Below are 21,558 nucleotides of genomic sequence, written 5' to 3' on the forward strand. Positions count from 1 at the left end.
CTGATAGCATGGTGACTGCAGAGGTTAATCATGTACATATACATACATGTGAGCATATGTACATGTTGTATATACACAGAATGAGTCATTGGTGGATGTCCCCTAATGTTCACAGCTCAGGTTCTCAATCCAACCAAGACTTTAAGAACCTGACAGTCCAATACTGTGGCTCATGCCTGCGATACCAGCACATGGGAGGCAGAGCTGGGAGGATCATACCGATATGAGGCCATCTTCATCTATTCAGCATGTTCCAAACCAATATGAGACCCTGCGTGGAAAAACAAAAACCAAAACAAACAAGCAGCCGCCAGGTGTGGCTGTGCACGGCTGTAATCCCAGCACTTGGAGGTCAGAGACAGGCGGGTCCTGGAAGCTGGTTCACCAGCTAGTCATCCTACCGAAACGACGAGCTTGTGCTCTCTGTGTCAGAAGTGGACACACAGGGCATCTGCCCATACGTGCACACCAATGAGGAGTTTGACTCCCTAACGGACCTGACTCACTATCCGAGAACGTGGATTGTGTTTCGACATCTCTCCCTTTTGTGGTGATTATGAGAGGAAAGACTTAAAAGGAAGATCTAGCCAACCATGATTTGAGACAGAAAAGGGCTCATCTTGCCTCACGATTGTGCTCATAAACATTCATGAAGTCTTATTTAAAATCCACAATGCGCAACCTACCAAGCTGCTCCCCATCTTGGGGTGCCCACTACGATCTCTCTAGTGTCCCTGCTTTGTTTCTGATGTTTTTTCTAAATAAACTTGTGCTCAAACAGTCTACATCCCTTGACTCCCTTGCCTGGACTTACTTTTTAGGAAGATGAGAGCTGAGGGGACCCCCACCACGCTGAGGGGACCCCCCCACCACACATGCCTTCTCAACATCCTCAGCATCCTGAAGGCACCTGTAGGTGATCTCCCCAGAACAAGCAGACCTGGTGACCTCCTTTGGCCTGAGGTTCTGCAGGTAAAAATTTCAGATGTGCAACTAGGGTGGAGAGGTGGCTCAACGAGCAAAGACATCTGCAGCCAAGCCTGAGGATCTGAGTTCGACCCCTGGGGCTCACACGGTGGAAGGAAAGAACGGACTCTGACTTCCACATGTGCACTGTGGCACATGTACACACACACACACACACACACACACACACACACAATCCTAGTAAGTTGGAGTGTACTGATGGCATTTTTAAAAAACTTACATTTTAGAGTTCCCTAAAAGTGGAAAGAATGCCTTCTTTCACGGAGAAATCCCTAGGAACTCCTATTTACACTATGCCTGGCTCTGCTTTCACCTCTCACACCTGTGCCCACATCCTTCAGTTACTCCTCCCCTCACTAACAAGGAAGCATTAAGCAATTGTTTAAATTTGCCTTTTATTTGGTAGCAGTAGTAAGATGCAGGTTTAGAAAAACCATTCCTCTGAACTGACACAAGATGGCTCAGCGTGTAAAGGCCCTTGCTGCCACATAGGAAGACCTGAGTTTTGATCCCTGAGACCCACATGGTAGAAGGAGCCAACTCTCACGAGTTAGCATCTGACCTCCACACATGCACTATCGTGTGGGATGCACACGTGCACGAGCCCACAGGCACATGCGCGCACACACAAGTAAAAGTAGAAAGCCATGAGCCTTGACCTACTTCCTTTCCATGATGCACAGTTACCTAGGTCTTTAAAAATGCACTTTGTAGCCGGGCGGTGGTGGCGCACGCCTTTAATCCCAGCACTCGGGAGGCAGAGGCAGGCGGATCTTTGTGAGTTCGAGACCAGCCTGGTCTACAAGAGCCAGTTCCAGGATAGGCTTCAAAGCTACAGAGAAACCCTGTCTCAAAAAACCAAAAAAAATAAAAAAAATAAAAAAAAAATAAAAATAAAAATGCACTTTGTGATCCATGACAAGTGGAAGGGTAAGGAAGAGATGAGAGCCGCGCATCAGGCTTCCGAGACTTAAAGGCGTTTGCAAAACGGTATGAAGATGTACTTGTCTCTAGCAGCTGTCAAGCCCTGACTATAATGATCTGTTCCGTTCTTTAATCTGGAACACCACATAAGAGGAGGTGCCTAAGAAGGGAATGCAACGGACTAGTAGACCAAGCAAAACCTAGGAGCTTGACATACTCTTGGTTTTTTTTTCTTTAAATAAAAAAAAAAATTAGCCACTGCCTAACTTCCTTGATTTAGACGACCGGTAGTCTGATAAAGCCAACTGGCCCTCCAGCTCTGCCTTTCATGTCTCAGTAACTCCCTGGGGTCAGCGAGCTCTGCTGGCTACTCTCACAGCCAACAGGGAGAAGGCTAATGATGTCTTTGGAAGCCGGTGCCGCTCACTAGACCCTAGACGCCTACAGAAACGTGAAGCACACGCTTTGACACGGTAGTTTTCTTTTCAAGAATTTATTCCAGAGATAGACAGATCTCCATCGAGCTGTAAGGGGATAATTCAGTTACACATGACTGGAATCGACCATGAGACACTAGCTTTGTTACATTATGATACATGCATCCGAGCGCAGGCCTGGGAGATGGCTCGGCTGTCACACTGCAAGCCCGATAACCCAGGTTCAATCCACGGAGCCTGTGTGAAGGTGGGAGGCAGCAGGCACCAGTTCCATAAAGTGGCTCCAGCGGCCAGATACACATCATAACACCTACAGTAAGATCTACCGTAATGAAAACAATAAAATATAAATAGGACACAAATTCCGATGCAATTTTTATAGACTTTTTTTTTTAAAGGATGTACAAAGTATTTCAAGAAGAATGTCATGTGGAAGTGTTGACAGAGGGTTGTCTTTGGGGACTTGTAGACCCAAGGGAAACTGGAAACCTCCTCTTTGCTGTGTATACCATTGGACTGGCTGGCTTCGGGGCAAGGACAGCATGACGGCTAAGCGCCCAGCCGCCTGAGACCCTGCCCTTTCACTAGCTGAGCATCTTCATGCAGGCTAATGTCTTTTTGTACCTTAATTTCACCATCTACAGAATAGGGGCTAATTCGGGAAAAGAAAGCGAAGCACCTCCTACATGATAAGCTTTGGAAGTAGAGAATGAATAAAGTATGCAAAGATATTAGCCCATAGATAGTCTGCATTCTGGTCAGAAAAGATGAATGGTTAAACTAGATGCTTGAGTCTGAGGTGGCTCAACAAATGAAGGCACTTGCCGCACACCTAACAACATGGGTTCAAGTCCTGGGGCTCACATGGTCGAGAAAGAAGAGAGCTGATTTCCACAAGCTGTCTTCTGACCGCCACTGTGCTCCGTGTTACACACACACACTCTCACACATACACATGCAGACACACATGCATGCATACACACACACACATAAAATTGTTTTAAAGAAAAACAGGTCTGAAGGGACAGCTCAGTGGTTGAGAGCACTTACTCTTACAGAGGATATGGGTTCAGTTCCAGCATCCACACAGTGACTCACAACCATCTGTAACTCCCGTTCCAGGGGACCCCGTGCCACCTTCTGGGTGTGGATGATTTTTATAGTGAAAGAGGAAGTGAAAACAATCCCCGTTTTAGGTTAAAATCTCACATTTTTCATTTATAAACTCTAACTTGAGAAAAGATGAGGTTATGCAACAAGGTTAATGGGAAATCAAATTTATGTAAGTTCTCCCAAAGAGAAATTGAGGAATATTGAGCAATAGAAGCTAAAATGATCCATTCTTTTACTAGGGGATCCCCGTTTCTAGGAAGAAATGACACCCTGGGTATGCTGGTACATGCCTGTAATCCCAGCACTTGGAGACTGCGGCACACGGTGAGCAGTTTGAGGCTAGCCTGGGCTATCTAGTGCACCCTGGCCTCGCAAAAGAAAGGAAGCGGGTGCGGGGAGGGAAGTAGAGGGGAGAGGAGGGACGGGGGCTAAGTCAACTGAATGGCAATGAAGCAACACCTAAAATGAGCATGTACAGTGTTTATTTCAGTATTGGAACTTGACAGGTGGGGCTGGAAGTAGGACCGCAAGTTCATCATCAACCCAGGCTACCATGCTGGTCAGTTTTTGTAAACTTGACACAAACTAGAGTCGCCTGGGACCCTCAGCTGAGAAGCCACCTCCATGAAATTGGCCTGTGGGCAATGTCTGTAGCACACTTTCCTGACTGGTGACTGATGTATGAGCACTCAGCCCACTGTGGACGGTGTAAAGGAGTATGCCCCTATGGCCCTGCTAAATTGTGACCTATTTATACAAAGAAGGATTTTTTGACAATGAAAATGAAAAGATACTAAAATACCACATAAAAATACAATAATCGTTACCCTATAATTAACAAATAATATAACTATACAAAGTGTAATAATTAGTGATAATAATAATGGAAATGGATGGATAATAATTATGTATGATATGTAACATTAATATACTAGAAAAGCAAATCATGCATTTTTATGAAAGTGAAAAGTAGAACTAAGTAAGATTGTGTTTAGGGAGACATACATGTGAAGAAGAGAGATTAAAAAGGAAAGGAAAGAAAAGAAAGCAGAGAACTAACACTCGGAGCAGCAGTGAGGGCTGGGGCTGGGGCTGGCAGCCAGTCTCCAGGGGAAATCTGAAGGAAACTAGGAAAGGAATCACTCGGGGAAAACAGCAGAAGGTTGCCCTGCCTGCCTGAGAAGTAGCCAGGAGGCCGATGCAGCTGGAGAGGAAGGAGGAAGAGGCCTGTGTTCAGGGCCTTGCAGACACTTAAGTTGGTTCCCATTCTAACAAGGAAACTTTAAAAAGATTTATTTTTATGATGTGTATAAGGGTGTTTTGTTTGCATGCATGTCTGTGCACCACATGTGTGCCTGGTGCCTTTGGGGACCACAAGAGGACATCAAGTCCCCTAGAGCTGCCCTGTGAGAGCTGGGAATTGAACCCCAGTGAGCAACCAGTGCTCCCAACTGCTGAGCCATCTCTCTGCTCTGACAAGGCAGCTTTCAAAGGCTTGAGCGGAAGAGGACAGGAATCAAGCTCATGTTCGATATGTTTACTCAGCGAGTTAAACAAGAAGCCACTGTGGAAGGGAAGCAGCTATGTAGGAGGCCTGGATGTGGTGTCTTGGACAGGGTTAACAGTGGACGAGCGTGAAGCCATCATATTCTGAGTATATTTTGAAGACAGAGTTGGTAAAATTTTTCTGACGAATTCTGCTAGAGGAAGGAGAGAGAGAGGAGTCAAGACTTGCGGCCTGAACAGCTAAAAGGAAGAGGTTGCCGGGAGTGGAGGTGAGAGAAGCATCTTGGGGAACAGGTATTTTGACGATGCTGAGAACAAGGGGTCTGGGCATGATGGACACGAACTGCCAATTAAATGAGGACTATGGAGATCACAGACGCAGCTGGATATACAAGTCCAGAGTTCAGGAGCCATTAATACATACACATTAATACATTTCACACCACGCTCCTGTTTGAGATCGCCTAGGGAGTAAAAAATGGAAAAAAAAACTGGGTAGAGAGAGATGGAGGAGTGGAGAGAGGTTGGATGGGTTCGATGGCCAACTTCTGGGAACTCAATTTACAGTACAAGAAAACGAGGGGCCTAAAATCGAAGTGAAGGGAAGAAGCCACCAGGGAGGCAGAAACCAAGCAAAACCTCTAGCAGGGCTGGTGCCCTGAAACCAGGGGAGTGGTGCAGAGGCAGCCTGTGAAGCCATCAGGGCTCTCAGTGCTGGTCGATGAAGACAGTTGCGAACAGAGACATGACCACATGGGATAAGTGCAGTTTTCTGAAAAGCACTGTGGGTGGAAATTAGTGTGGGATGTGCTTGATAAAAGAAAGAGGTCTAGAGACACTGATGTTAGACAAGGTTTTCCAAGGGGCAGTTTAGCAAGGGCAGCAGCTATATACACACATATTTCCGCAGAGTGGCAGCCAAGAGGCAATCAAGAGAGTCTGTCTTTCCTGGGAATCAAAACTAATCTAGGTCAGTACTCTACCAATGAACTACATCCCCAACCCTATCTTTTTCTTTTCTTCTCTACCTTTTCTTTCTTTCTATGTCCTTTTTTCTTTCATCTTTTCTTTCTTTAACAAAGTCTGGCTGTGTAGCCAGTCTGGCCTCGAATTTGAAGAAAAACAACCATCTTGCCTCAGCCTTCCTAGTATGGATTGCAGACTTAAGCCACCATTCTTGTCTTTATTCTAACTTTTTGTTTTGTTTTGTTTTGTTTTTGTTTTTGAGACAGGGTTTCTCTGTGTAGCCCTGGCTGTTCTGGAACTCACTCGGTAGACCAGACTGGCCTCAAACTCAAGAGATCCTCCTGCCTTTGCCTCCTGAGTTCTGGGATTAAAGGTGTGTGCCACCACTACCAGGCCTTTAAATTTCTATTACTTATTTTTATCTGTATGTTGGTCTTTACACCACAAGTATGCAGTGTCCACGAAGGCTAGAAGAGGGTATCAGATCCTCCAGGGCTGGAGCTACAGGAGGTTATGAGCTGCCATGTGGGTGCTGGGAACTGAAGCCATATCCTCTGGAAGAGCAGTCAGTGCTCTTAACCTCTGAGTCATCTCTCCACCCCCATGATTAAATGTTTATTGGTGCATATTCATCATATAGGTTTTTTTTTAGTATTTAAATAAAATAATGATACATTTGGAAGTTGACAAGAACTATTTGGGGTGGATGTGGCAATACATGCTCCAACTCCAGCACTGGAGAAGTCAGCACGAGCATCTTGAGTTCTAAAATTAGCCCGGGCCACATAGCAACACTGTCTAAAAATAAATAAATAAAAGATTCGGTGAAGGAGAGAAAGGTATGAATCCGGAGTGAGGGAGAACAGCTGACTTGCATTAGAAGGCAAGAGGGACAGTCACAGTGAGAATCTGGCATTAGAGACTGGCCAGGCACGTTCCTCCGGTTTGTCACCACTGTGATGTCACTTAGGACAATCTAATGACCCTGTAAAGTCTGCTAAAAGTAGCTCATAAACCGCTAACAAGCACATTACTGGCATGCAATAGTTTTTGCCAAATACTTTTTGCAAATGATATTGCTTAACCCTCCCAACAATTACGAAAAGGCAAGAACCAAGTTACTTCCATCTTCCGGACAAAGAGGTGAAGGAAGGCAAGAGGTGACGGGCTTGCCCGAGGTCATGTGACTGAAGTGGGAGAGAGGCCTGGATCTAAACACAAGACCTGCATCTCCAGGCCAGCAAAGTCCCGTAGAAATGCCAGCCTCGCTCCAAAGCTACAGAGAAACCCTGTCTTGTCTTAGAAATGTAAAAAAAAGAATGAAAAAGTTGAAATTAATTTTAATAATGTTACATTTAGATACTATCTAGATCATATCAACTTATAGTCATTATAAATTATTGAGATGCTCTTCTTACACTCAGTCTTCAAATTTGACAGGCATAAAAATACAGCTCATTGTCAGCCTGGTCTACGGAGTGAGTTCCAGAATAGCCAGAGCTACATAGTGAGACCCTGCTATAAAACAACAACACCAACAACAAAATAACTAATTAATAAATAATTAACACAAAATACAGCTCAATTCAGCACCAAATCCTCATCGGAAATGTTTGATCTCTGTTTTTGACTTTATAAAAATTGCAGTTAAAAAAAATACATTCATTTACCCAAGTTATCCTAAACTAAGTTAAAAGGTTTTCAGTAGTTGAATATCTAACTTTCATTTGATAAAAATAAGACTAATAATCTCATTCCTCAGGGTCCTAGACATACTTGTGGTCAGTTGCCCCCTATAGCTGGTGGCCATGAGGACAGAACTAATCTCCAGGCCTCCTGACTCTTTGCTAAACTCCACCAACCCTTCCTGGGATACCTTTCCCATCTATTTCCCTCTCCTTGTTTTTGAAATGTGCGTGTTCTGTCTTCAGATAGGGTTTAACTCTGTAGCCAAGGTGTCCCAATGTGGCCCAGGCTCGTTTGGAACTGAGGCGGTCGGTCCCTCTGTCCCACTCTCTAGGGTAAAACACAGCCACCACACTCACTGCTTGTTGGGGTTGGCTTTCAAGTCAAGCCATTTCTTTAGGTCTTAGTGGCTTTTATTTTGTTTTACTTTGATGTGTGTGGGCATTTTGCTTACATGGATGTCTGTGAACCAAGTGTGTTCCTAGTGTCTGTGGAGGCCAGAAGAGGTCATTGGATCTCCTTCAGCTGGAGTTACTGATGGCTGTGAGCCACCATGTGAGTGTTGGGATTGACCCCTAGCCCCCCGAAGACCAGCAGCTCTTAACTACTAAACCCTCTCTCCAGCTCCGGCCCTTAACAATTTATTTTTATTATGAGACAGTGTTGATTTTTCTTCCTCTAATGTGGCTATACCCACTAACATTTATTGCATACTTTGCCCGATAAGCCAGACACGTGGCAATACACAATTAATAAAAATTGGGTTATTTTAGGACATAAGAGCTAGCTAGCAATACTCTTAAGCTATTGGCCAAGGGGTGTTTTAAATAATATAGCTTCTGTGTAATTATTTCTGATCTGAGCGGCTGGGAACAAATGAGCAGCCTCTGCCAACTCTCTCTCTCTCTCTCTCTCTCTCTCTCTCTATCTATCTATCTATCTATCTCTATCTCTCTCTGCCCAGGTTGGACTTGAATTTTCTGTGTAACCCAGGATGACCCTGAATTCCTCCTCTCTCCACCTCCAGAGTGTTAAGAATGACAGGAGATGGAGCTAGAAAGCATTATTCTGAGTGAGGTAACCCAGAAAGACAGTTATCACATGTATTCACTCATAGGTGGCTTTTAAACATAAAGCAAAGAAAGCCAGCCTACAAACCACAATCCCACAGAACTTAGACAACAATGCAGACACTAAGAGAGCCTTACATAGATCTAATCTACATGGGAAGTTGAAAGTAGAAAAAGACATGATCTCCTGAGTAAATTGGGAGCATGGGGACCTTGGGGGAGGATTGAAGGTTGGGGGAGAGATAGGGAAGGGAGCAGAGAAAAATGTAGAGCTCAATAAATTTCAAAAAAATAAAAATAAATAAATTTTTTAAAAAATTAAAAAAAAAAGAATGACAGGAGGAGGTGGCACTGGAGAGATGGCTCACTGTTTAAGGGCACTTACTGCTCTTGCAGAGAACCCAAATTGAGCTCACAAGCATGCCCTGTGATTCTAGTTCCAGGGAGATCTGACATTCCTAGGCTCTATGGGATCCTGCACTTACATGCACAGACCCAGACACAGACACACAAAAACACTTTATTTTAAAGAATGAATCACAGGAGTATATGAACCACTACACCTGGTTTATATAATGTTGGGTTCAAACCCAGGGCTCTTTGAAGGCCAGGCAAACACTCTACCAACCGGAATATAGCCCTAACCCTCAACTATATCCCTGCTTATACCCCCCGAGTAGGCTGTCATCCTGGCCAGAAATCCTTCATTGATTCTCTACTTGGTTTCTAACAGACCTTATCTCCTATTCTCCCCACATCGATTCACGTTGAACTTTCTTCAGGCTCCTCCCTCTATCTAGAAAGCACTCTGCCTCCATGTCTGCCCAGCGAGACAACTGATTACTCTAGAGGCCAGCTAAGTACCAAGGATTCTGGTCAGGTTTTTTTTTTTTTCCTTTCTCTTCTACTCACCTGTGTCTCTCCACTCTTGCTGACCATACATTAACCTCACTCGGGTCAATGTTCATACGTCATTATCTGTGTGCATGGCTTGCTTTGCCTCCTAGCGTTCCTTACAGGCCTATGGTACCCTGGGGGTAGGTCTTTGACATGAGCCGCGACATGAGCCGTCTAATTCGATTCACTCCCCCACAACAGCCCTGTGAGATGGGCAGGACTCCCTCCATTTTATAGGACAGGAATCTGAGGCTGTCGGAAGTTAATGATCTTGATTCCTTACTAAATGGCACAGTCGTCACTCAACGAATTTTATTCCAATCCATGTCTGCCAGATTCCTAGGACCCCCTGGGCCTTTCAGTATGGAGTGGGAAGTCCCTCTGGGGGCAATTAGCACAGCTGCCTCAGGACTAGGCAGACCATGTCAAAGGCAGTTTTCTGCTTCCCTCCTTTGATTTAGATTTGTCGCACAAAAAAAAAAAAAAAAAAAAAAAAACATGTCTGGCTCCCAGCCAGCACTTAGCCTAGGCCAGCCCAGGGCTAAAGAAGTGATTCATGTGGACAAACATCAACCAGGATGTTTAGTTCCACTGGTGACCCTGACTGTTGTAAAACTGTGACAGAAGGTGCCAAGCCCAGCACAGGTCCAGCGGTTTCCTGGCCCAGTGCTCTGCCACCTCAATAAAAACCTGGAGCCAAGTCTCCCTCCTTCCTGCTTCAATCTGGCGGGAGCTCTCAGCTTTTATAGAGAGCCTGGGACAGCATTACCGTCCCTAGGAACAGCCTTGGCATGATAAAAGGCCCTGGCATGGATAACCGACACAGGCTCTTGGGAAATTCATAGGAAAATCAAGACCCGAGAAGAATGAATCTCCCGTGAACTAGGTTTTCACCTGTTAGGGTTGGAAATCTTCAAACTAGTTGGATCAGTTCATATTGCCTAATGAAGAACTCCACAATAATGAACTCATTCTTTTCCTCATTATTTTTGGAGTTAAGGGTGTGTAGAGGCTGTTTGCTCAAGGAGAAGGTAAACAGAGCTTGCTGATGCCCATGGCCAGCAAGCATGCCTCCAAAGCCATTCCAACCTGGCCAGAGGCGTGCATCTAATCAAAGAATCTGAGCCAAGAAGTGGGGGTGAACTAATCCTTTTTGTATTTGAGGTGTATTTTTTTTATTTCGATCCTCCAGATAGTCCCCTCTGAGGTTGGCATTATCAAAATGTCTATTCCATGCCTCCAAAACCTGTGGCGTGTTGAACACCTATCCACCGCCTTCAGCTCACTCAATCTTAAGCAAATATTGGTTGTTTAAACATGTCTAAAGACACAGTTTGCACACAAAGGAGAGTTCTTAAGTTGATAGCCTTCCCTCCCTCTCCACCAAGATGACGAAGTGTTTAAGGCCTTCAGTGTCTCATGTGGTCCACACTGGACAAACATCTAGTGACAGCCAGCAGTTGAATGGTAGAATCCGTATCTTCCTCAAAGAGAATGACAGTGTTTAATCTGTAGGCAAGGGAGTTAGACCACAGGCCACCAAGGCCAGTGAACCAAAGCCAGTGTCACTGGGAAGATCATCGTGTTCTTGGTCATCTTTAAAACACATCACAAAGCGGCTTGGTAAAAAGGTAGATGGCCAGGACCAGGGTGTTAGTGGGACTAGTAAAAAGTTCTGAGAAGCCCGCCGACGGGTCATTTTCCACTTTTGCTGTTTTTTTTCCTATAGGTGTTTTTGATGATATATGTATTAATATGAGTACACACATTCCAAATGAAGGTCGGGGGTGACTCTGTGGAGCCTGCCTCTCACTCTGTAGCTGAGGAGGAACTTGAATTTCTGATCCCACTGCCTCTACCTCGCAGGCGCTGAGATTACAGATGTGAGCTGCTACGCCTTGTTTATTCGGCATCAGGGAATCAAACCTAGGGCTTCATAGATGCTAGACAAGCATTCTATACGCTATGCAAGATGTGAGCGGTTTGAAAACATGTCAAAAGTCTAACAAAGTCTAGAAAAACCTAGCAAACGTTTTGAGAGGTTAAAAATAATCCTTGCAATTACATCTCAGCCATGGGGGGGTCACTTCAGTTTTTTTTTATTTGAATTTTATGTGTGAGTGCTTGCCTGCATGCATGCATGTATGTGTACCAGATGCATGCAGTGCCCCCAGAGACCAAAAGAGGGAGTCAGATCCCCTAGAACTGAAATTACAGATAGCCATGTGGGTGCTGGAAACTGAGCCCCGATCCTCTACAAAAGTAGCAAGTTCTCTTAACCACTGAGCCATCTCTCCATCCCCGGGTCACTTTAAATATTAATGAATCTAACTTTATTCATGTAAAAAAATAAAAACCCTTGCTTCTTTCATGATTTGTTATGTTTGGAGACAGGCTAGTGCTTAGAGCCTCCGTATAATAATACTTCTCCTCATGGGACTGGACCAGCATTGTTAGTGAGCACTGGTGACTTAGAGGGATTATTTTTAACCCCTCAAAACTTTAGCTGGGTTTGACATTTAGCACTATTTCAAACCTCTCCCATTTTGCATAGATAAATTTTATTCCGCCTTCCCCAATATAGCTCTTGTAAATATTTTATTGTTGACTCTACCATATGTGCTTCAGTCACTTGGGAGCAAAAACCAAATATTATTTTGCTAATACAGGAACTATCGAGTTTTGCTATTCCTAATGTCATATGCCCCTCCTCCCCCAAAACAATTTTCAAAAAAACATTTTGTTGTTGTTAAAAGACATTCACTTCCCACTGCCTGGATTATGTCGCTAACATTTCAGAGACACCTTGAAAAGGACTCATGGCATATGTTAGCAGAAGTTCAGAGGGAAGGGTGAGAGAAAACACGTAAAACGTGCTAAACACTGAACACAGCTACAAGGGAACAGGCAAGGCGTGCCAGCAGGACCACTGTTAGCAGCCTGAGGGCAATTGAGTGTTAACACCGAGGGCACACTTCTGAGCTTCCCACCCTCAAACCCCAAGGCTCCTGAGACCAGTCTACTACCTTCCCTAACTTTCTCCTTATCCTTTCTTTTCTGTTTGGCCTCTCAGTGTTTCTGACCACTTTTTAGGTAATTTCACCCCACCTGGAATGCAACGCCTGTCTTCTTTTTCTTTATTTCTGGGGACTGTCACTCCTTTGGTACTTACTTGCTGAGCCAGAGCCGAGAGCTTGTGAGGGTGATCTATTTTATGAGTCCTTCAATGGGCTGGTCTCCCCCATGACAACGCCAGCCTGCTTCCCTCCCCCCAACCCCTACTCCTCATCCCTGGAGAAATTTGAACTCTGTGGCCCCTGAAACTATGCCTGGATCCCCAAGGTCTCCATCTGGACTAAGCCCTTTTTGACCAAAGTGAGATCAGGTCAAGGAGGTGGAATGAACAGTACCTCTTTGCAGGCGTGAAGCTCGGGTCCGGTTCCCAGGGTCACCTGGAAGGTGGTACCAGCCCAGAGCAACAGCCACAGAAGCCGGGATGTGCGCCTTTCACTTCTTCCTCCGCCTCTAGCAGAGGGATGAAGGTTGAGATCAGGCTCAGCCATAGCGCTGTCCTGAGCCAGCGGCAGTAGCGGCTCAGGTGCTGCGGTGGCTGCTTATGCTGGCAGGAGGAGGAAAAAAAAGAGGAGGGAGGTACACAGGGGGAGGATGCAAGGGGCTGGACTCGCTTCAGTCACCTCCCTGCGGCTACGCCAAGGCCGCCCATCCTTCCTCCTCCCTCGGTCCTCTCCTCCTCCTATCCACGTCGCCTTGACAACCGCATCCTCTTCGCTCAGCGCGGGTGGGGCAGGGACCACGCGCGCCTCTGCCGCTCACCTGCCGGTATCCATGGCAGCCGCCGCAGCTGGCGCGCGGCGTGGGAGTGCGCGCGCTAGGGTTTGCAACTAACCCAACAGGCTTACGTAAAGCTCGCGGTAGAAGAACTACCCCCCCTCCAAAAAAAAAAAAAAAAAAAAAAAACCATCTCAGCAGTTCATTTCGCCCCTATTGCTCTTCCAGGTCAGGGGTTATTTCTAAACATTTTATTTTGTAAACGTGGCGTGTGAAATGATAAAGGGAAGACAGACGTCATCACAACCTTCCAGGGATCGTCTCCTAGAGTGGCCCCAGCACTAAGTGCAAAAGCCACTTCCACGCTTCCATCCTGCCAAATCCATCCACGTTTTTACAACCGGGTCGATAAGCAATCCTGACGTCTGCATAGTTAAACAGCAAGGAGAATGACCTAACCGACAATTTTCCAGTCAGGACACGTGAGATCTTTGGGTTTCTGATATTCTCGTACTCTCATTTGCTTTGAAAATGGGGAAGCTTTTTTAGGCGAGGGTGAGAAGGAAACCTTTGAGTCATCCTAAAGGACTTCTTTCGTCAGCTTTTGCGGAACTCCCGTGCTGTGGGAGGCCGGCGTTTTCCTACAGAAGCTCCAGAGTGCAATCCAGGTCTGCTTTCCTCGGTAATCACAACCTCCTCCCAAGGAGCCTACTGAGTTGAACCGCCAGGTGGCGCACCTCTCGAAGGGAATACGTCTCTGTCATAAATGCAGGGGTAGTTGCCTGGCAACCAAAAACTGGGCGTTCCAAACAATTGGGACCGGGGATCCTCTACGAGCCAGGTCGTGCTGCGGCTGCGCTAATCTCCTGGAACTAATTCTGAGTCTTTGAGCCTTTAAGTATGCCTCACTCTCAGGAATCTTTCTCGAACCTTGCGTTAAGTGACGAAGAAACACACTTGGGAAATATGCGGGCATCTAAGGTACTGAGGTTTCCTCAGAAATTCCCATGGGGTCTCCAGCAGACTCCTGGTAACCTAACTCTGGTGAGACCACCTAGTATCAGAGAAATCTGGTTTCTGTCTGTCTCCGTGGTCCACTATTCGGGTCTGCTAACGTTTCAGAAGTGGTTTTCAGGAGAGGGAAGTGAAGTCTTCTGTAGAATAAAGCCCCTCAAAGCAATGACTAATATAAATGACGGGAAAGCTGAGTTCCACCAAATTACTATTTCCTTCTTGCTTTGAGATCTGTACTCCAAAGACAGATGAGACGTGGAATAGATTAGAACCCTCTGAGAGATGCCAGGTCATACTTCAAGCAAGTCTTCATGATACTGTCCTCTAGTTAATGCAAGAACACATCTGCTTATGTGTGTGTTTAATTTAATTGTGTTTAGTGCTCTGGAAATACAAGCCCTATTTTTCCTAGTTTAAGTATTGGGGATATTTGAAAAGGTGCATGATAAAGTGAATTAAGTGGTAATTTGAGCTCGATAACAATCAAAAGAGCTTCCTTCTATTCAATCTTGTTATTTATATGCCAGGCACTCTGCTAAACTCTAAGGGCATGTAGTCTAAATTTAGATAAAGTTACTGTCCAGTTAGTTTAGTAGGAAAGACAGGCCAGCAACAACATCAGTAAAGATGCTTAGACAAGCCAAGCATACGCCTATAATATATTCCAGCAGTTGAGAGGTGAAGACGGGAGAACCAGGAATTCTAAGCCCGCGTGAGCTATAAGAACCTGATTCCAACAACCTACACACATACCAAACACAAACTGTGTTTCCCACAGGGGCACATGTACTGTGAAGGAGTCAGAGTAGTAACTTGAAGGAGGGTTTCTCAGAAAAGGTGAGTGCCATCTCAATGAGTCAGCTGGGCCGATGAAAGTGTGTGTGTGTGTGTGTGTGTGTGTGTGAAGTTAGGAAGAAGGAAAGGAAAAATCAGATACTTAGGGGAAAGGAAGCAGTAGGTGCATATGCCTGGGAAGGAGAGACAGAGTGGTCTGGGAAGATGCAAATCCAGAAAAGCTAAATGTTGTTGTGAAATAGAGACACAGAGCGACGGGTGCTAGAGACCAGACCGTGGTGGCTGAGTGTTGTGCACATTGCATCAGAGGGCTAGGAATCAGCCTGGAGGTGTCGGGAATCATGGGATTTCAAGCTCTGGAGCGTCTTGGTCGGAGTGTGTAAGAAATCATACACAGCTCTGCACACGTCTTTCAGTAAGTGTGTGTTAAATGAATATAAGCAAAATGGGGGACCTATAGCCACAGCATAGCAGGTTCAAGACCAGCCTAGATGATATGAGACACTGTCCTAAAAATTAAAACTGGAGACTTATGTGGGTGAGTTTGATTGATGAGGGGCAGATTCCATTAACATTTAAAAAAAAGATTTATTACGTATATGGTATTCTGTCTGCATGAATGCCTGTAGGCCAAAAGAGGGCACCAGATCTCATTATGTGATGGTTGTGAGCCACCATGTGGTTGCCAGGAATTGGACTCAGGACTTCTGGAAGAACAACCAGTGCTCTTAACCTCTGAGCCATCTCTCCAGCCCTACCACTAACATTTAAAGACTGGTCTTAAGAGTATTGTGTGCTCACCTCCATCAGTTAGTTGTGAACAAGTCACGTCACTGCTGATAGAAATATACTTTGGTCACATCCTTGACTACTGTGTAAATAGGGTGCAGCCATAGTGAAAGTGAAATCCAGAGTCTCAAGATAGGCTGGGGTTTGCCGAGATGCACAACAGAATGAGTCGGCAGAAAGTTGCCTGCACGTTTACTGTGGCCCTGATAGTCATAGTTCCTGAGTTAAAGAACCAGCCCAGGTACCTGTCCACAGGAATGGATAAATCGTGCTAGACATGCACAGTCAAGTATTATCCTGTCATAAAGAACACTTATATTTTTGGGGAGATGGGTACGACATAATAAGGGGGACAAGGCAGATACAGAGAGGCAGATGTGGTGTATGCAGGATCTAGTTTAAAATGAAAGATGTGAGACTGGAGCAGCTGTGTGGTAGAGCATTTGTCCAGCATGAGTTTGATCCCCAAAACAAGTCGGGGAGGGGATGGGCCATGAAAATAGAGAGGGGACTGTTTGGAAAAGGAACAAGAAAGAATAATGGGGGATAAATGTGGTCACAGTTTTGTGCAGGCATTAAAATATCCTGATAAGGGCTGGAGAGATGGATTAGCAATTAAGAGCACTGGCTGCTCTTTAAGAGGTCCTGAATTCAATTCCCAGCAACCACATGGTGGTTAACAACCATCTATAATGGGATCTGATGCTCTCTGGCATGCAGACATCCATGCAGACAGAGCACACACACACACACACACACACACACACACATATAGAGAGAGAGATGGGGGGGGAGTCAAGGAGATGTCATGTAGCTGCCTAAGGAGAAAAATGCCAAAACAGAACTTTCCTGGTAAGTCACAGCCTCGTGCTGATACATAAATAAACAGAAATGGGCTAATTCAAGATGTAAGAGCTTGCTAGAAATATGCCTGAGTCATTGGCCAAATAGTATTATAATTAATACAGTTTCTGTGTGACTTATTCAGGTCTGAATGGCCGGGAAACGAAAGAGCAGTCTCCATTTATACCGAGTTACAGTGTCAGAAATCTAAGGCATCAAATAAGGTCAGGGTTGGGAAAGATCTTTCTAGTAGCCACAGAGATCACGGCTCAACAACCAGGACAGTTTCAGTGGGCACTGGAAGAGAGGTCACACTACAATGGTTAAAGACATGAATGGTGACAAAGGGAAGATAGTAATTGTTGGTCATGAAGAAGTGTGGTTTTGTGGAGAGGTGACAATGTGGCAGACAGACCTTGACAAAGGGATAGTAGAGCTGTTGGGGCCAGATGAGGGTGTGGAACAGAGAAGGGACCAGCATAGAACCAAACTGGACCCTCTGAATGTAGGTGACAGTTGTGTGATTAGGGCAGACTGCGGGGCCACTGGCAGTGAGACCAGGATTTATCACTACTGCTTGTTCTGTCTTTTGGAGCCCATTCTCTTTGGAGAGATACCTTGTTCAGCCTAGATATAGTGGGGAGGGCCTTGGTCCTACCTCAGAGCAATGTGCTAGACTTTGTTGACTCCCCATGGGAAGCCTTAGCCTCTGAGGAGTGGATGGGGAGTGGGGAAGGGGGGTAGGTGGAGAGGACAGGAGGAGGGGAGGGAGTAGGAACTGGGATTGGTATGTAAAATGAGAAAAGATAGTTTCTTTAAAAAATTAGTTTTAAAAAATGTAAAAAGAAAAACATTTCATCTTTTCTCCAAATTTGGGACTTCTAAATATGAGCATATATATCGTCTCTCTCACCTGTTCCCTGAGCCTCCTCCTCCACTCCCAGCATCCAGACCCACCAGCTTCTTCTGATTCCCTGGTCCATTTCAATCATTCTCCCTCAGAACGCTTGGGGAATCCCCACCCCAGTTATCACACCTCTCTTTGTAGCCGTCCTGAGATTCAAGTAAAATGGGATGGAGAGCGGCGATGAACGTGACCCATGCTGCATCACCAAGGCCTCCTGTAACCAAATCCTGCATGTTGTTTCTCTTTTGCAGAAACTGCCATTTAAGAGCCCAACTCACCTTGCTCAGCAGCAGGAACCCTGGAATCGGCTCAGCTCAACTCCCACGGTTACCTCCATGAGGCGCGATGCCTACTTTTTTGATCCGAAGGTATTTAGCATTGAAATACTACTTCTTTTTGCACCCACTTAGGGCTCAACATGTACCTTCTGTTTTACTTTAACTAATTAGTTAACTAATTTGTTTCAAACAGAACCTTGCTACACAGTCAAAGCTGACCTCAAACTTAGTATTTAACCCAGACGGGCCTGGAACTCTTATTCCTCTGTCCCAGTCTTCCGAGTATTGGAGTAACAGGTTTATACCAGCATACCTGGCATTAATTTCCTTTTCTTTCTTTCTTTCTTTCTTTCTTTCTTTCTTTCTTTCTTTCTTTCTTTCTTTCCTTCTTTTTCTTCAAAATAGGATTTTTCTGTGTAACATCCCCGGCTGTCCTGGAACTCATTTTGTAGACCAGGCTGGCCTCAGACTCAGAGATCCGCCTGCCTCAGCCTCCGAGTGCTGGGATTAAAGGCTGCACCACCACCACTGGCATTAATATCCTTTTTAAAGGTAGTCTGAGGTGCCTCAGCATCTTTCCTTTTGTTCCCAGTTCAAGAGCTTACCAAATCCAAAGCCAACCTACTAAGTCACAAAGTTTGCTCCAAATTACGTTTTTCAAATTTCTTGTCACACGTTGCAGTAAATCAAAGACTGAGCCGGATGGTGGTGGTGTACCTACACAAATCTCTCTGAGTTCGAGGACAGCTTGGTCTACCAAACGAGTTCCAGGATAGCCAGGACTACACAGAGAAACCCTGCCTTGAAAAACAAAAGCCAAAACAAACCAAAAAAAAAAAAATCAAAAGCTGAATATAACCATGAATGAGATAAGGTTTGTCAAACCCAAAGACTGTTTTTCCATCTCAGCAATGATCTCACCATTCTTAGCCTAACCATAGGAGACCATTCCTATGGACGAGAGTCACCAAGTCATCACCCTGTACAAGGCAGTGTTAGGTCCTGGCAGGTTCCTGCTCTTCTGGATACAACCTGAATAGAGCAGGGAGATACAATCTGACTAGGGTCAAGGCACAAAACAGCCAGGTTAACTGTGGGAGGACTGATTCCTCTGCAGATACCAAAGGATGATCTGGATTTCCGCTTAGCAGCCTTGTATGACCACCACACTGGGGCATTCAAGAACAAAACTGAGATACTGTTACACCAGGAGACCGTCCAGGATATCAGTGGGTAAGTGACGGCAGCAGTCGCTCCCCGTCCTAGGAACGCTACCATCAATTACGTACGGTAAAATGGTGTGTGGCAATATGAACAAGCATATAGTTTTTTTTTTTTAATCTGCAGAATAGTTTGCTTTTCTCTTTTGTCTTAAATGTGCTGTGGATCAAACTTAGAATGCCATGTGTACTAGGCAAGCGCTGTACCACTGAGCTACTTCCTTAGGCCTCATTCCTGTATTCCGTTTTCTAGAATGAGTGGAAATCCTCATCTGGATAGTTCATCTGGATAAACAGACAAATGCTTTGATAACCCTAAAATGTAAATAGGTCTTGAAGTTGAAATCTTAGGAAGTTCTCTTTCCCTCTCACCGTTTCCTGTTTGGTTGACGTCACTCTCCTCTTGTCTTCTCACCATCTTCTAGACGCAAGATCCAGTTTCCTGGAGAAGGTTTCCACTCTCCTCCAGCTCCCATCACTTCCCGAGCTAACATCAGACACTGGATCAACCCTAAGAAAGAATCCATCCACAGCATCCAGGGATCCATAGGTGAGGGTCAGAAGACAAGGCGGCACACGGGGGGGGGGGGATACAGTCTCTCTGAGCCACCAGGAATCGGGGTTACTGGCTGGCAGGAAGCTTAAAGACTACAGAGGGCCCAGCGGTGGTGGCGCACGCCTTTAATCCCAGCACTCGGGAGGCAGAGGCAGGCGGATCTCTGAGTTCGAGGCCAGCCTGGTCTACAAGAGCTAGCTCCAGGACAGGCTCTAGAAACTACAGGGAAACCCTGTCTCAAAAAAAAAAACCAAAAAAAAAAAAAAAAAAAAAAAAAAAAAAAAAAAAAAAAAAAAAAAAGACTACGGAGGGTGAGAATTAGTGTTGAAGCCGTCACCTGTTAGACTAATACCAGGGGACATGCTGACCATAGAACTAGGGATTCAGGCTTTTCGATCAGGCCTCGGTGACATTTTGAGCAGGGCAGACACAGGGAGTGAATTTGGGAACAAATTAGTTAACTTCCATCAGTTCATCGTATGCCAATTTCCCCTCTTTAGGAGAATCTTCTCAACGGCACCAATAAATGCATGGATTAAAGGATTTAAAGAGGGGTGGGGGCAAAGGGTCTGAAATTCCAGCTCACCCCGTTCTCTTTGTCCACAGTTTCTCCTCACACTGCAGCCACCAACGGAGGTTACTCCCGGAAAAACGATGGTGGCTTCTTCTCCACCTAGTGGTGACAACTGGGCTAGTTTCATCATGGTGGAACATCCAGCTGTCCTTCTTCATTAAATAGGTTTGTTCAAGATGAAGCCTGAAGTGTCTGCTGCCCGTGCCACCTTTTGACCACTCTTAAGAAACTCCCCAGGTCTAGAATGGAGTCCTGTTGCAACTTGGAAAGTCATTTTGCCAGAAGGATTTAGGACAGAACAACACTGGTTTGAAAGGGACACAAGTATTTAGTTTACAAGTTTGTAAACTAAAGTCACAGCCCCACAGAGCCAGTCAGTGCATCCGACATGAAGTGTCAGGGAAACAGGAAATAGACGTAGTCTTCTCTCTAAATGATCAAGTTATCACTATTCTAAATGCACCCTGTAGCTAACTGCTAAAGCCACATTAGCAGACTTTAGACTCTTGAGTTTACTCATCTGCTTTTCCCTGGTCCTACTCCTTGCTATCCGCCAGTCTCTGTCTCTCTACTGCCTGGAAGTCAATTCTCTTTTCTGTGTTGATTTTGCCTGTGGCACATAGCGCCAATTCTCACAAGCGTTTTTCAAAAATGTAGTGTTTGGATTTCAAGGTACCTAAAATTTGATGCATTAACTTGATTTCTAGTCTTACAAGTCACGGGGCTGGGGAAATGACTCAGTGGATGAAGTGTTTGCCGGGCAAGCATGAGTTACGTCTGTAACTCCGCTGCTGTGGGGGCTACGGTGTGGGGAGAAAGGCAGATCCGAGGGCTTGCCAGCCAGGCAGTCTGGCTGAATCAGCTGAGTTCCTGGTTATGTCAGAGTCCCTGTCTCAAACAAACAGACAGATAGAGATAGAGGAAGACACCCAACTACAACCTCTGGTCTCTCAGGTGCACACAGAGGCATGTGAATGAATTCATACAAATAGGCGTGCGCACACACACACACACACACACACACACACACACACACAGAGAAAGAGAGAGAGAGAGAGAGAGAGAGAGAGAGAGAGAGAGAGAGAATACAAGTCACTCATAAGAACCTGTTGTCACAAAAAAATGGACAAAAATGGCCAGATGACCTTTTGAATATTGTACTGTATGGTATGTGCACTGGTGTGCACCTATAATCCCCGCACTGGGC

The 21,558-nt window shown here is 45.3% G+C and overlaps 2 protein-coding genes across 4 annotated transcripts in view; one reads left to right on the forward strand and one right to left on the reverse strand.

Moving 5' to 3' along the window:
- Elapor1 (endosome-lysosome associated apoptosis and autophagy regulator 1) overlaps positions 1 to 13,184 on the reverse strand; it is a 72,679-nt gene extending 59,495 nt beyond the window's left edge. For both annotated transcript variants that reach the window (XR_005283166.1, XM_038311849.2), the window contains exon 1: positions 12,997 to 13,184. Coding sequence is in view for 1 of the 2 variants with exons in the window: in XM_038311849.2 (XP_038167777.1) it covers positions 12,997 to 13,149 (153 nt within the window). In the remaining variant the exon portion in view is untranslated. The remainder of the gene's footprint in view (positions 1 to 12,996) is intronic.
- Positions 13,185 to 14,240: 1,056 nt separating this feature from the next.
- C14H1orf194 (chromosome 14 C1orf194 homolog) lies at positions 14,241 to 20,454 on the forward strand. Of its 2 annotated transcripts, XM_038312058.1 has the most exons (5): positions 14,241 to 14,356; positions 17,975 to 18,091; positions 19,119 to 19,234; positions 19,647 to 19,771; positions 20,384 to 20,454. In XM_038312058.1, the coding sequence occupies exons 1-5, from the start codon at positions 14,276 to 14,278 to the stop codon at positions 20,452 to 20,454; spliced, it is 510 nt and encodes a 169-aa protein (XP_038167986.1). In that variant the 5' UTR covers positions 14,241 to 14,275. The 2 variants fall into 2 exon arrangements, with proteins under 2 accessions (XP_038167986.1, XP_038167987.1); XM_038312059.1 differs by lacking the exon at positions 17,975 to 18,091 and having other exon boundaries at positions 14,276 to 14,356.
- The last annotated feature ends 1,104 nt before the right edge of the window (positions 20,455 to 21,558 follow it).

The sequence above is a fragment of the Arvicola amphibius genome, chromosome 14, assembly GCF_903992535.2.
Source record: "Arvicola amphibius chromosome 14, mArvAmp1.2, whole genome shotgun sequence".
Lineage (NCBI taxonomy): Eukaryota > Metazoa > Chordata > Mammalia > Rodentia > Cricetidae > Arvicola > Arvicola amphibius.

Excerpts from the sequence above, each read along its gene's own strand:
- C14H1orf194 (XM_038312058.1), top strand. The coding sequence starts at position 14,276 with ATGCCTCACTCTCAGGAATCTTTCTCGAACCTTGCGTTAAGTGACGAA. Across the intron at positions 18,092-19,118 it reads CCTACTTTTTTGATCCGAAG|ATACCAAAGGATGATCTGGA; the intron begins GTATTTAGCATT and ends ATTCCTCTGCAG. Across the intron at positions 19,772-20,383 it reads CAGCATCCAGGGATCCATAG|TTTCTCCTCACACTGCAGCC; the intron begins GTGAGGGTCAGA and ends CTTTGTCCACAG.